General features: G+C 38.6%; 3 protein-coding genes across 9 annotated transcripts in view; 1 reads left to right on the forward strand and 2 right to left on the reverse strand.

The window, feature by feature from the left end:
* Window positions 1–4,886, reverse strand: part of RFTN2 (raftlin family member 2) — a 113,626-nt gene extending 108,740 nt beyond the window's left edge. The window contains exon 1 of the mRNA XM_077154572.1: window positions 4,782–4,886. The gene's annotated coding sequence lies outside the window, so the exon portion shown is untranslated. The remainder of the gene's footprint in view (window positions 1–4,781) is intronic.
* MARS2 (methionyl-tRNA synthetase 2, mitochondrial) overlaps window positions 1,655–15,346 on the forward strand; it is a 33,841-nt gene continuing 20,149 nt past the window's right edge. For 2 of the 6 annotated variants that reach the window (XM_077154557.1, XM_077154555.1), the window contains exons 1-3: window positions 1,655–5,468; window positions 10,781–11,280; window positions 13,051–13,964. In XM_077154557.1, coding sequence (XP_077010672.1) covers window positions 1,727–3,508 — 1,782 coding nt within the window. In that variant the 5' untranslated portion in view covers window positions 1,655–1,726 and the 3' untranslated portion in view covers window positions 3,509–5,468; window positions 10,781–11,280; window positions 13,051–13,964. Of the gene's footprint in view, window positions 5,469–7,458; window positions 7,694–7,931; window positions 7,953–10,780; window positions 11,281–13,050; window positions 13,965–15,346 lie in introns of those variants that run through there. The other 4 variants (XM_077154556.1, XM_077154558.1, XM_077154560.1 and 1 more) reach the window with 4 other exon arrangements.
* The window catches only part of BOLL (boule RNA binding protein), an 84,167-nt gene continuing 74,370 nt past the window's right edge, over window positions 5,550–15,346 (reverse strand). The window contains exons 11-12 of one of the 2 annotated variants that reach the window (XR_013172976.1): window positions 10,996–11,079; window positions 5,550–5,638 (exon numbers count right to left, since the gene is read on the reverse strand). Coding sequence is in view for 1 of the 2 variants with exons in the window: in XM_077154568.1 (XP_077010683.1) it covers window positions 11,059–11,079 (21 nt within the window). In the remaining variant the exon portion in view is untranslated. Of the gene's footprint in view, window positions 5,639–9,325; window positions 11,080–15,346 lie in introns of those variants that run through there. The other variant, XM_077154568.1, reaches the window with a different exon arrangement.

Here is a 15,346-nt window from a genome sequence, read left to right on the forward strand (position 1 = left end):
TCCTACAGAGAACCTGATTGTTCCACCTTACATATCACCAGAGAGATCAGATCCAATTTACCAGACTTCTCCACTCACAACAGAGTATTATATAGCAGTTAAAATAAATGAACCACAGGTACATTAAACATTGATGAATCTTAGTAACAAAATGTTGAGTGAAAAAAAGCTGGTGGAAGACTACATATTATAGTATGATACTCTAATTTTTTATAATGTCCAAGTGAAGCAACATTAAACAACACATTATTTAGATACACTATGTGATAATATGAATCCAAAAGTATAAGATTCAAGAAAATGGTTACTTCTGGGAGAAAGGACAAGACAAAATAAAAGCACACACATGTAAGCCATTGGTAATCTTTTAGTCCAGTGGTTCTCAAATTCAAAGTGTGCATCAGAATCTCCTGAAGAGCTTGTTGAAGCCTAGATTGCTGGGCCGCACCTCCAGAGTTTTCTGACTCAATAGGTCTGGCCCCAGGGCCTAAGACTCTGCATTTTAAAAAGGTCTGGTGTTCTGCTGATGTTGCTCTGGGGCCCACACTTTGAGAACCACTTCTAGTACTTAGGTTGGGGTGTGGGTTCACAGATGTTCATTTTATTATGAAATGAATGGGGGAGGTGAGACAGGCATAGGAGAGTGTTTTTTTTTAATCTGTTTTGTTTCTTCATGGGCAAGCACCGGGAATCAAACCAGGTCTACTGCATGGCAGGTGATAACTCTCCCACTGAGCCACCATCGCACAGCCCCAGAGACTGTGTTCTGAACAAGGAATTAGATCAATTCAATTTCAAGCCCCTAAGGCATCCTGACTAAAAACAAAAAAAAAACAAAACAAAACTGGGGTTCCTTACTAAAAAAAGTAAGGAAAACACTACTATAGAAGAACATTAAGATCATTTTTAAAACTACTTTTCAGAAATAAATTTGAAGATGGATTCTTCAATATATATGCACACTAACATGTTGTATTATTTCCCCCCTGGATCTCAATAGCTGTTAGCAAGGATGTGCAGATCAGAAATCATCCTTCAGTCGAATCAACCAAAATCTAGTGTGTTTAGAGAAAACATTTCTCTTACTTTTACTATCCTCTCTTTCCCTCATGTACTTTATCTAATTTTCTTTGTTCCTTCGTTTCTCCCTCTATCCTGTCCAGATTTACTGAATGCCTATTTGGTTCTGAGGTATAATTTGGATGACATTTTAAATTCCTATGTTGACTAAATCTGGGCCTTTCCATTTCCCCTCTGAACTGCTGAGGGTATACTCTGTGCCCTAAAATGTGCCAATCACTGATTGGTATTTGCGACATACCTGAAAATGAAATTCTTTTTTTATTTTCAGCAGCTCAGCTTTTAGAGGGAAACCGAGTCATAAATATAAAATGCCACTCAAACCAGGAGACACAGCATGTCACAGAACAATAAATTTTTTTTTTTCCATAACATCTCCTAAACCTAGTTCTTCTAAGCCAATTTCCTTGGGAGTTTTCACAAATTACAACTTCAGCGTCCGGGACCAAAAACACCGCGCGAACGTGGAAGGCCGGCTGAGAGAGGAGGCGTGGGCCTGGGCGCGGCCGCACAGAGCCGGCGCTGCGCACCCGGTTTCATTCGCTTTTGGGCCGGAAGCGGCAGCGCGGTCACTGCTGCGCATGCGCCCCTCACACGTGCTTCCAGAGCGCCGCATTGGCAGCGCGGGTGCCGGCCTACACACGTCATGCTGCGAATTTCTCCGCTCCGGCTGTTAGGTTTCCAGCGGTTCTGTAAAGTCTCGCCTTTGGAGCCTTCTGGCCCACGTCAGTACTGTTTGGATCCCCTCAGTTTCCGCGAAGATGCTTGCAATCAGCGTGTCTTCTTTACAACACCCATTTTCTACGTGAACGCTGCGCCACACATCGGACACCTGTATTCGGTGCTCCTGGCGGACGCCCTATACCGCCACCGTCGCCTCCGGGTTCCCAGCGCTGCCGCCACCCGATTCTCCACTGGCACCGACGAGCACGGCCTGAAAATCCAGCAGGCGGCAACCACCGCGGGCCTAACCCCAGCCGAGTTGTGCAACCGAGTTTCTGCCCAGTTCCAGCAGCTTTTTCGGGAAGCTGGCATCGCCTCCACCGACTTTATCCGCACCACCGAGACGCGGCACCGACAGGCGGTGCAGCATTTCTGGGAGGTGCTGAAGGCCCGAGATCTGCTCTACAAGGGGCTATATGAAGGTTGGTACTGCCCCTCGGACGAATGCTTCCTGCCGGAGGCCAAGATCACCCGGCAACCGGGCCCGTCAGGGGATGACGGCCCCGTATCTCTAGAGAGTGGGCACCCTGTCTCTTGGACCAAGGAAGAAAACTACATTTTCAGACTTTCCCAGTTCCGGGAACCTCTCCGGCGGTGGCTAAGGGGCGACCCTCAGGCTATTACCCCCGAGCCATTCCATCACGCAGTCCTTCAGTGGTTGGAGGAGGAGCTACCAGATCTGTCTGTCTCTCGCAGGAGTAGCCATTTGCACTGGGGCATTCCGGTGCCTGGGGATGATTCCCAGACCATTTATGTTTGGCTAGATGCCCTGGTAAACTACCTCACTGTTATTGGCTACCCAGGTGCAGAGTTCAAATCTTGGTGGCCGGCAACCTCTCATATCATAGGTAAGGACATTCTCAAATTCCATGCCATCTATTGGCCTGCCCTTCTCTTAGGGGCAGGCATGAGCCCTCCACATCGCATCTATGTCCACTCCCACTGGACAGTCTGTGGCCAGAAGATGTCCAAGAGCTTGGGCAACGTGGTGGATCCCAGGACTTGTCTTGACCGCTATACTGTGGATGGCTTTCGCTACTTTCTTCTTCGGCAGGGTGTCCCCAACTGGGACTGTGACTACTATGATGAAAAAGTAGTTAAGTTGTTGGACTCAGAGCTGGCAGATGCCTTGGGAGGTCTCCTGAACAGATGCACTGCCAACAGAATAAATCCTTCTGGGACCTACCCAGCCTTCTGCTCTGCCTGCTTTCCTAGTGAGCCGGGGTTGGTGGGTCCGTCAGTTCGTGCTCAGGCTGAGGACTATGCCCTGGTGAGTGCAATGAGCTCTTTACCCACGCAGGTATCAGACCACTATGATAACTTCCAGATCTATAAGGCTTTAGAGGCAGTATCCATCTGTGTTCGGTTGACTAATGGCTTTGTCCAGAGGCATGCACCATGGAAGCTGAACTGGGAGAGCCCGGTGGATGCTCCCTGGCTGGGTACTATACTTCATGTGGCCTTGGAATGTTTGCGAGTCTTTGGAACTTTGCTCCAGCCAGTCACTCCAACCCTAGCTGACAAGTTACTATCCAGGCTGGGCGTTTCTGCTACAGAGAGGAACCTTGGGGAGCTCTATTTCTTGCCTCGGTTTTATGGACATTCTAGCCCTTTTGAAGGCAGGAGGCTGGGACCCGAAACAGGGCTCTTGTTTCCAAGACTGGACCAGTCCAGGGCTTGGTTGGTGAAAGCCCACAGGACCTAGAAACTTAATTCTTATTGACTTATGGTAAAAAAGCAAATGTATTATTTTTACATTTTGCATTTTCAGGAACGCTCTACTAGTGAATTTAAAGGTGTTGTATCAAATGTGCATGTAAGCTCTGTCCCTGTGAAAAGAGGTTTGTAGTCTTCAGGTCTCTATGTTCATTAACCACTGACCTTTGCACACCAGTGTCTCTAGGATGTCTGTAGGGGGAAGATGTTTAAGAGGCATTGCTAATAAAATACTGATAGTGCCCCTTTCAAACAAACCACAGTTTATTTGCCAAGACTACCTCTCATGGCTTGTTTTTCATTGGTCTGGCCTCAGTTTCCTGGGCAGATTAATGCAGTAATTCCTTTTTTTAGAGTAAGGTTTGTAGGCTATGCTTTAGGTCCCCTACCTCAGCTTTTACCAGAGTAACCCTACTTTGTTATATATGTTGGGTCTCTATTCTGTTATTAAAACTTTAAGAAACAGTATCCTAGCTTAAAGGATTTTTGTCTTTGTTCATCCCCAGATTTTAATTTCCTACAACCAGTGGCTCCTTAAACTTTTGTTAGTTAATCCTCCCAGTTGTGTTTTGTAACATTACATTTCAACCAGTAGTTGGCTTTAGTTTCACACATTTAATTCCTGTACATTGAGTTTTCAGAATGCTTAGAATAATTTTCTGCTTTTTAATTTTGCAGATCACTGTTTTTTTTGGCATGGGCAGGCACTGGGAATTGAACCCGAGTCTCTGGCATGGCAGGTGAGAACTCTGCCACTGTGCCACCACTGCCCACCCTAGATCATTACCTTTTTATTGCTTTTTTTAAGAATAAGGGATAACTATTTACAACCACAGTGTTTTAACAGAAAATTAAAAAATTGAGAATCCAGTTTTCAGACTACTAAAAAATGACATTTACTCTATTAAAGATTTGGTAAGCTAACACGTAAATGTATTAAGTTTAGATTATCTATGATAAACCATAAAACTCTTTTGAGATATTTGCTATGTTAAAATTTAAACTTTAATAACATTAGGTTACAGGTATGATACAAATCTGTAAATAGTTAATAGGGTACTATTTTCATCACATTTCTTATTGTCTTAATTTTATTATCCACAGGGATAATTTACCTTATGTGATTTTTTTCATCAGTCAGAATCTATAGTAAATAAAATGCAGAAACTGTATAATAGTTATTATAAATGTGAATTTACTGTCAAGTAGTTTTTACTATCTTTTACCCTCTTAAGTTATTAAAGTTTAAAATTTGTAAGTACCTTATTCAAACCTGTCCTCTGGTGCATTTGTTGAAGGTGATGGTGAAGGGAGGCACTGATCAATACTCCAGGAATCTCAAACTGGATTTAGTGATCTCTCCAAGGCTCCATAAGAGAACATCACATAGAAGATGTTAAAGTATCAATCTATACAGTGACTACAACACAGTAACCCAGCTTTATATCTCTTAGGTGACTGGAAATCTAGGCCAAAGTTTAAAATGAGAACTTGCCTTGAAATATCCATTCTAAGTATGGTAGCAAGCAGAGAGGGCTCACTATGAAGTAAACTATTGTGCTAGTAGTTACCCCAGATTTATCCTAGGTACTACCATTCAGCTCCAGATTCTGTTTTATCAGTGTAGTGAGGGATTTCTTGTTGCTTGGAAACGTTTTGCTTGGAAAAGAATGCTTGGAAGCATTCTAAAGGATGGAAAAGAAGTTGCCACAAATGTTCCTCTAGGTCCCCCCTTTTCTTCATAATGGAATCCTAGACTTCCCATATGATACTCTTTTTAGCTGCTGGGATTACTAGAGCAGATTACTGGAATGTAATAGCTCACAGGACTTGATAAGAGTAGGAGTGGTGAAAGATGAAATGTGTTTACATGGATGAAGGGAAACAGACTTGGAAAACCAGTGGGATAACCTTTCTGCCCCTTGAAGTACCATTATAGCCATCGTACAGTAAGTACATCATGGATGGAGAGATTGTCTTCCCCTTGAATGACAGACAGTTATGGCTTAGTGCTGGTTGGTGTACTATACCTCGTCTTGCTGGAGGGTGTTGATGGACTTGCTTTTGTGCAGTCTGAATTTGAGCAGGCACTTAACTGGATACCAGGATATTTATGGTACTACAGGGAACAGGAAAACAGAGGAACCAGAAAAGAGAGGGCATAATTAAATATTAGGATATTTTGTACGAAGTGTGGTAAGTTTTATCTGACTTCTGTGGTGATTTGGAAGGTGGACCCCTCAGATTCTCTGTAGGAGATACAATAGGTAAAACAAATATCCTTGGGTATTCAGTTGATGTGATCCATTTCATCTGGCAATGTAGCAATTATACATGGAGGATAGATAAACTTTAAACTGGAGGGCATGCACTTCCAAAAGAGTGCATCCACCTCCTTTCTGGGAGAAAATAATAAACTAGTACAGCTTTAAAACAGGTGGGCCATTTGGCCTGTCCTGCTATAGCTGTTTCAGGATATATATAAGCATATTGTCCATACTGTCACTGGATTTGTACTACCAAACTTCGAACCTCTGTTGCCTTAATGGAAGAATTTCTGTTCCCAAACAGGGTAATTGACTTTTACTCAGGTTGGCTTCTGGGAGAAGTTGGCCCAAGGATTGGGTTCCCTTGATTTAGGGTTCTTTTGAGAAAGAATCCTGCTCCAGAACTGTTACTAGCCTATTGGCTTGATGAAAAAAAGGAAGTTTCCTCAAAATATTACCCTTGAGGGTCTCAAATATTCATTTCAGGGTATTCCTGGAGGCAGTTTGCAGGAGGTGATAGAGGACTGTCTAGACCATATGTTTATGGGCTGTCAGTCTAAGAGATTTATCATGATGTCTATGAAGTCATGCAGGAAATTGTATACATATATATGTAGTACTGATTATATTAGAGGGCTCTTTTATAAGTAAACTTCAAAGATTAGGTACTTCAGAAGTCTAAATTTATGAAGGCCTGTGGCTATATGGAGGTCAAGAATTGGCAGGAGCAGGAAATAGGCACAATCTCTAAGATTGCCTTGAAACTTTGTAGTAAATCTGTAAGTAGGCCTCATTTTTCTTGAAGGACCTGTGGACTCTGTAGGTTAAAGTGAATATTAAAAGTTGATGTCAGGGCAGTGTGGCAGTGGCTCAGTGGCACAATTCTCGCCTGCCATGCCGGGGACTCAGGTTCGATTCCTGATGCCTGCCCATAAGGGGGAAAAAAAAAAGTTGATGTCCACATACTCAAGAAAGGTGTAGGCTAGAACATGGGCCCTGAGGCATAAGGTCTTTTGTGTAGCTTTATCTGTGATCAGAACATAGCTTTTCAGATCTGGGATGTACTGAAACCCATGTGAAGCTAGTAGTTGCGGTCAGATTATGGGCCTTAACTAGGAGGCTTATAATCGTGGTATAGCCTGTGCAGCCGGTGACAATACAAGCATTCAATAGGTTTCTTATTGGGCATTATGGTAAGAATAGTTTCCTGGATCTGGGTATGTAGTAGCAGTGTTGTCCTGCTTTAGAATAGCTGAGTTGTGGGCAAGGCTTGGAGTACTGGCTAAGACTCCGTTCATAAAGTGCTATATGCCTCAATCTGTAATTGCCTCCTGGAGGTAATTTTCTGCTATCTAGAAGTCTATCAAATATAGGACGTTTCTTATTGGTGAGTTTTGGGGTGCTGTAAACCTTGGTAGGTCTCTGCCCTCGTCTTTTGCCAAGAAATGAATAATACTGTTGGACCTAAAAGGGTGTGGACATGTTGACAGCCTTGTATCTATCTTTAAGAAAACCTACTAGTTCAGAGAGGTAAAGCACTAGTTAGGGTAATTAAGAGTATATTTTAGGGAGATCGGTTTGAAAAAAAAGCCTTTTAGTCCCCTGCAAAACAAAAACAGTATGAAACATTATTTTAGCACAACTCAGCTGTCCCCGCCCCCTCTTCTTGCAGGAACTTTGGAAAAGATTGGTTCATTCTTATCAGGAGGAAAACATCAAATCTGGAGGTTAATATTGCTGTCAGGGCCAGAATAGTAATAACCAAGTTAATTAAGGTTAATCAATGGGGATTTTAACCTCCTGAGAAATGTTTAATTCTTTCTTGAGTCAGAGGATGGAGGAAGCCCCGCCTAACAGGTCTTCATATATCACTAATAAGTCCTTTGAGCAGGAGGAAGGGACTAGGTAGTTTAGAGGAATTGACTTTTCTTTGTCCTTAGTTTTTTTTTTTTTTTTTAACTTTTTACTTTGAAATAATTTCAAACTTACAGGACAGTTGTAAAAATAATATAAACACCACACAGAGAACTCCAACGTACCCCTATATCCCCCAGATACCTAGATTTACTCATTTTAATGTTTTGCCACCTTTCTTTTTCTTTCTTTCTCTTTCTACTTTCTCTCTCTCTCTTCCTTTTCTTCTAGCCATATCTATTTTCTGAACATTTGAGAGCAGGTAAGACAAATCATGCTCTTTGAACATGTAATGTACATTTCCTACAGACAAGAAAATGTTCATCTTAAGTGCAGTTATAAAGTTTGAGGAGTTTAATGTTGATATAAAGCTTACATTCTATATTTCCAATTTTATGTCCCAAATGTTCTTTTGAGCCTTTTCTCCCCCATTTTTAGATCCCATCCTATATCATGTATTGCATTTATCATTATCTCTTTAGTTTCATTCTTTTTTTTTAAACTGTAGTAACATATATACAATGTAAATCATCTTATTCCAGTTCCTCCCAAGCATACCATTCAGTAAGATTAATCACGTGCACAATGTGGCAGTTTCCTCTCCATCATTCATTACTAGAACTTTCCCTACACCCCAAACAGAAACCCCACATTCATTTTGCGTTAAATCCCAATTGATCCTGCCCCCTGTTCCAAGTAACCAGTACTCTACTTTCTATCTTTATGAATTTGCATATTCTCTGATATTTTCTTTGGGGTTACCATGGGAATTAAATTTAACATCCTAAATCTATAAGAATCTCGTTTGCTTTGATAACGACATCAATAACATACATGAAGTATGTTCCTATACCCCTCTGTACCCCCATCCTTATGATTCCAATCTGCTTTTGAACCCCCTAGGGAAGTTTTAATATCTATTACTGTAGTCTTCAACTCTGTTTGGTTCCTTTTCATAATTTCAGGTTATTCTCTTTGTGTTCATTTATCATTTTCCTGATTTCCTTTAGCTCTCTGAGTATATATTTAGCACCCTTTAAAAAAAGTCTTAGTGTGAAATGCCCCAGGTCTGATCTCCTCATTGGTGGTTTCTGATGCTTTAGTCTTCTTCATTGCCTGGGCTAACACTATTTATTTATTTTTAATTTTTAAATTTTATTTTTTTAAATACCAAAAAACACCAAACAAATGCAAACATTCCTATTTTGATCATTCTGTTCTACATATGTAATCAGTAATTCACAATATCATCACATAGTTGCATATTCATCATGATCGTTTCTTAGAACATTTGCATCTATTCAGAAAAAGAAAATGAAAACAGAAAAAAAATTTTATACATACCCCTCCCTTTCACTGATCACTAGCATTTCAAACTAAATTTATTTTAACATTTTTCCCCCTATTATTTATTTTTATTCTATATGCTTTACTCATCTGTTGACAAGGTAGATAAAAGGAGCATCAGACACAAGGTTTTCACAGTCACATTGTGAAAGCTATACCATTATACAATCATTTTCAAGAAACATGGTTACTGGAACACAGCTCTACATTTTCAGGCAGTTCCCTCCAGCCTCTCCATTACATCTTGAATAGCAAGGTGGTATCTACTTAATGCGTAAGAATAACCTCCAGGATAACCTCTCAGACTCTGTTTGGAATCTCTCAGCCATTGATACTTTGTCTCATTTCAGTCTTCCCCCTTTTGGTTGAGAAGGTTTTCTCAATTCCTTGATGCTGAGTCTCAGCTCATTCTGGGATTTCTGTCCCACATTGCCAGGAAGGTCCACACCCCTAGGAGTCATGTCCTACAGGGGGAGGGTGGTGAGTTTGCTTGTGGTGTTGGCTGGAGAGAGAGGCCACATCTGAACAACAAAAGAAGTTCTCTTGGGGGTGACTCTTAGGCCTAACTGTAAGTAGGCTTGACCTATCCTTTGTGGGGTTAAGTTTCATATGAACAAAACCCAATACTGGGGGCTCAGCCTATAGCTTTGGTTGTCTGCACTGCTTGTGAGACTATCAAGAATTCAACTTGGGGAAGCTGAAATTTCCCCCGTTCACACCATTCCCCGAAAGGGTTCCTATTTCTTTTTGTTTTATAATCTTTTGTTGAAGCCTGGCTATTTTACATTTTAGTGTGTTATTACTGGGATTTAGATTCTGAGGTGTCTGTTTCTGAAGATTGTATCTAGCTAGAGTTGTGGCAGAGCTTTCTTTGAATACCAGGAGCTAACCAAAAAAAATTGCCTTTCCCAATCTTTGCAGATAGACCAGTGTAAGTGCTCTCCTTTAGGGTTTATTCATACAATTAATTTGGAGAATAGCTTCCAGGTATCCAAAGTGTAGGGCAAAGTATAGGGGCCTCCCTGATCATTTCTGTATAAGCAGTTGTCTGGGGGATAGGCACATGGCCCTAAGAATTCCCCCATTTACATAGATATAAATCCCCTCCCTTCCCTAGGAAACAGTTTCCTTATGGTCTGAGTATGTTCTACAGCCAGCAATCGTTGATCCCAAGCAGGATGATTGTACTGCTCTCCCACAATAATTTCTACATAAAGTTAAGTTCTGGGATAGAGAATCTCTTAGGCCACCACTAGAAATATTTGGCTAGACATACATGCTCCTGATACATGCATGAGGGTTACTCTGCTTCTTCCATTACTGGAACATGCCCTAGAAGTCCAGGCCAGCTCCCTGCTGAGCAGGTGATGGAATGGGGAAAGGGTCAGCTAGGATACCATGGGATCCTATTACTTTTAAGTGGCCTTTTTCTTGATTTTGTGCTCATCCATTAACAACCCTTTAATTGTTTTTAGGCATTTTTAGAAAGATGCTTCTGCAAGTTCTTGAAGGTTCTTCAAGGCTTCTGTGGGGACACAGATCCATGAAGCCTCTCAAGCTGCCATCTTGTTTAGGGTGGGGCTCTCCTTAGGTTTTAGGCAGTCCTTGGTTGCCCAGTATGGATTTTCTGAATTAAGGGAACCATATAACAGAGAATATTTGACCATATTTAAAATACCTTGCTTAGGATTTTATCACACAAGTTAGTTTTTCCTGATTATTTTCATGATGAGGGAAGAGAACTGGGAAGAGCCACACCAAAAGGATCTTCTATGGTTCTGACAACTGGAAATAAATCCTCTACTCTACCTCTTTTTGTGAGGAGATACTGGAAGGTTCAGTCATATCTGTATTTCACCAAAGTAAGACAAGGACATAGGTATGGAAGTTCTATTCTTGGCCATGATATGATATTTATCCCCTTCTGGCTTATGGCATAGTTACTTACCATGGATTTTAAAGTCCACAGCTCCGTACTTAACAATAGGATGGTATGAGATGTCATGATATTTCAGGATATCAAGTGTGCCACCTGTAAGAAGAAAATTATAGCTCCAAGGAGAGACAAGCTGTGCCTTGAGTCATTAAAGAGTTTTGTATGATACATCTTTAGAGGGCCTGGAAGAGTCACTGAGTAAGTTGGAGGATACCAACCTTCTCAGTGTGTGGTGTGGGGAAAATGGCACTAACCTCCCTATGCTACTATGCTACCATTCCTAAGGCCATGCTTCAGGTATGTATCCCTCATTTAGTTGAAAATCACTGGTTTATAGTATTTAAAATGAAAATGAACTTTCAAAAACTAGCTTGTGAGTGTTATAGGTTAGAATAATTTTATTCTTCATATAACCTGTATGATATATAATAAAAATATGATTAATTTATACATTTTTCTTGGTAAAGATACTTTTAAAATGGTAATAACTTTCAGTTTTGTATAGTTTTAACACTGACTTTTCTTGAACTGTCCTAGAAGTTTCTATTGGTTAAAAACTTATAAATATTAAAAATATAAAGTTAAACATGTATGTTACACATTTTAGGTTAATTTCTAGAATAATACAAACAGGATATATCTCTTTCAAGCCAGATGAAAAGAAACATTAAAAGGCTAAAGAAAACTCAAATCAAGAGAAGACAGGAAGAGGGAAAAAAATGGCAAAGAAAAATATGGTAAATAGAAAATCCATAATGAGATGGCAGAAATAAATACAAATATATTAGTAACTGTAATAAAGTAAAACTTCATAAGATGAACTGCAGGTCAAAAGACAGCAATGTTCAAGATTAAATAAAAATTAAGTTAGCTATATGCAATTTAAAAAGAATATACTGAAATATAACAAAATAAAAGATAAACACTAGGCATATATTAACAAGAAGATAGCGGGTATGGCAATATTAATATCAGACCATCTGAACTGAAGGGGAAAACCCTTAATAAAGTGGGACTTTACTTAATAAGGAATAATCCATCAAAAAGTTATAACAATTATGAACTTGTATGACCTAACAATATAGCCTCAAAATATAAAAGACTAAAATGGAAAATAACAAGAAATATGCAAGTCTACACAAAAAAAGAAACCGTCAGTCCTGATTCTAGAACCTACAAAAATCATCAGTGAGAAAGGTAAAATATAATAACTCATACGAGACATTAGCACTTCAGGCTTTAATGTTTACTCTCAAATGTATCGTCATTGTGAAGTGTAGATAGAAAAAAGTTAAAGTAGACAAAGCTTTGTGATTCTAAAATGTCTTTTTCCATGCATCCCACTGTGAAATTAATAACTTGCTTTTTGAACAGAAATGTCAGCCAAATATAATTGTTAGTCTGTCCTCTCTGTGGGTTATTTTTTAAAAGGTGAGAATCTCCCTTGCCCCCCACCCCCAAAGGGGAGAATCCCAAGGCCATAATTTTGTCAATTTGTTTCCTATTTTTAGTTGTGTTCCTTATTTGTGTTATCTCATTTCTTTTTCCCTTCAGCCCTATGAATTAGGTATTATTCTTTCCCTCCTTAACTGGAAAACTGAGGTACAGGAAAATTAAATAACTTGGCAAGATTTTATAGCTTGTAAAACAGGAGAGCGTAGACTCAAACTTGGCTTGTTGCCAAAGCCTCAGCCCCTGCCTTTAGCACCAATACACACAATCACTCACTGCATATATACTGAAGGCTTTGTTTTAAGCACTATAAGGAAGAGGAAGTAGTAAAATCAGATTCACAGATCTGAAGATGAAAAGTCCAAATAAGAACATTTAACTGAAATATACCAATTAGTGTTTCAAGGTAAGAAATTGGTTTCTTAATAGCTGGATTATGAAATAGATGAATGCCAAAATAGAAACTTAGAAAAACATACCTTGATCATGAAATATAGTATATTTCTCTTGCTTTTTGTAGTTTTCTTTATATCCTAAAATTGCTTATGTGTGCTGATGCAAATTGTTAAAATAACCATCTGTTTTTCTTTTTCCTTATGGTTTTCTTATTTTCAGAAAAATGTTCCAAATTATAACAGTTGTTCTCTTAAATGAAGGTATGCTGTCATAAATTCATGAATCTAAGTATTCTGAAATGGCACTTAACAAATTAATACTTTAAATACACATTTATCTCTAAACATCAAAACATATCAACATTCAAACATTTTATTTGAATGATGTATTATAGTAACAAAGCTTGACAATTTTATTAGAGGTCACAAACAAAGTTTTTCATTCCACACATACAATTTTAATACAAATGAGCTTATTAATAAAACTCATCAATTTAATAACAATTTGAGTTCTACGAATTTACTGAACATTTACTGCTGTATTATGACATCTTTCCAATAAGCCTGCAGACCAGATTAAATGACCTTTGACTTCAGTTATTACCAAAGCTAACACTAATCCCTTAGTGTGCTGGTTTGAAAGGATATATGCCCCCAAGAAAGTCATGTTTTACTATAAATCCCATTTCGTAAAGGTAGAATAATCTCTATTCAATACTGTATGTTTGAAACTGTAATGAGATCATCTCCCTGGTTGATGTGATTTAGTTAAGAATGGTTGTTAAACTGGATTAGGGGGTGACATGTCTCCACCCATTTGAGTGGGTCTTGATTAGTTTCTGAAGTCCTATAAAAGAGGAAACATTTTGGAGATTCAGAGAGACTCAGAGAGAGAGCAGAGAATGCTGCAGCACCATGAAGCAGAGAGTCCACCAGCCAGCGACCTTTGGAGATGAAGAAGGAAAACGCCTCCCGGGGAGCTTCATGAAACAGGAAGCCAGGAGACCAAGCTAGCAGATGACACCGTATTCACCATGTGCCTGTCCAGCCAAGAGAGGAGCCCTGACTGTGTTCGCCATGTGCCTTCTCACTTGAGAGAGAAACCCTGAACTTCATCGGCCTTCTTGAACCAAGGTATCTTTCCCTGGATGCCTTTGATTAGACATTTCTATAGACTTGTTTTAATTGGGACATTTTCTCAGCCTTAGAACTGTAAACGAGCAACTTATTAAATTCCCCTTTTGAAAAGCCATTCCATTTCTGGTATATTGCATTCTGGCAGCTAACAAACTAGAACACTTAGCAAAAAGTCACATAGATAATTCCTGACAAACTGTATTTTTTATGAATATTGTAGACACGTTCTGACTTCCCCAAATTTGAGACTTTATTCTTAATCATAAAGAATACTCAGTGTCATATTTTACATTTTTAATGAAATGTAGTTATTATGTTGGACATTGGCTGAAGAAGTGGGATGAAACTTATGTAAATAAATATTTTTAAAAATGTATCAAAAGATATTTAAGTCTTTGCTAACTTGGAATGTAAAGATGTAAAAACATCTTTATTCTCTTTTAAATAATTTCTTCAGAACCCTGTTTAAATGCAAGTAACACAGTCTCATAGTTAGCAAGGACATGGTGGGTGCTTTTTCAGATTTTTTTTTAATGGTGGATTATGACTTGCTGACAATTAGAAGGATATATCATAAAAAAAATCCTAGATAGTTTTAGATTACCTTTAAAAAATCATTTGCTAAAGGGATTTGTAAAGGCTCTCATAAAGTAAAGAGTCTTTAATCCTGGTAAATCAAAATGACTGCATAACTTTTTTATTTTATTTTTTATTTTTTGACTGCATAACTTTTTATATTTAAATTTCTATGAACTTATTTTACAGAAATAAAAGCACATTCCTGACTCTACTTTTTCACATAAAAATCAAAACTTTTTAGTCCTGAGTTCTGTTTTATTTTTTAACTTATTTCTGGAATATAATTAAGTATAAATCAAGTTACTATATGTAAGATGCCTATTTTGGTAATTGAGAAGAAAGCAGATTAGTAATAAAACAAATTATGAAAATATGTAAGGTTAATTTAATGGAAGCTGGTTGTTAGATTTTCACACCATTTTAAGAGTTACAAGGAGTATTTTTTGTTGTTTGGGTATAAAGAAAATACTTTTAGCAATCATTATGACATTGTCTGCTCTAGTTTAAAAAATTATGTTAATGATCAATCCTCAGAGTAGAAGTGTTCTCTTATTAAAATGTTATCCATATAAAAATCAGCTTCTAGAATGTAGATAATTCATGACAATTTCTAAATAAAACATTTTGGTTGTAACTGAGATCATAAATTGATTTTCTAGACAAAGGAAAGTATACTGTACTTCTTCCTTATCCCATAATCCATGGAGACCATCTGAAAATGAAGCTATCAGCTTGGGGACATAAAAATTAAGATAAATGTATAAGTGTGTAGCTAAGTGTAAAAATTAGGTAGTCAACGT

Source organism: Tamandua tetradactyla, chromosome 3 (assembly GCF_023851605.1).
Source record: "Tamandua tetradactyla isolate mTamTet1 chromosome 3, mTamTet1.pri, whole genome shotgun sequence".
Lineage (NCBI taxonomy): Eukaryota > Metazoa > Chordata > Mammalia > Pilosa > Myrmecophagidae > Tamandua > Tamandua tetradactyla.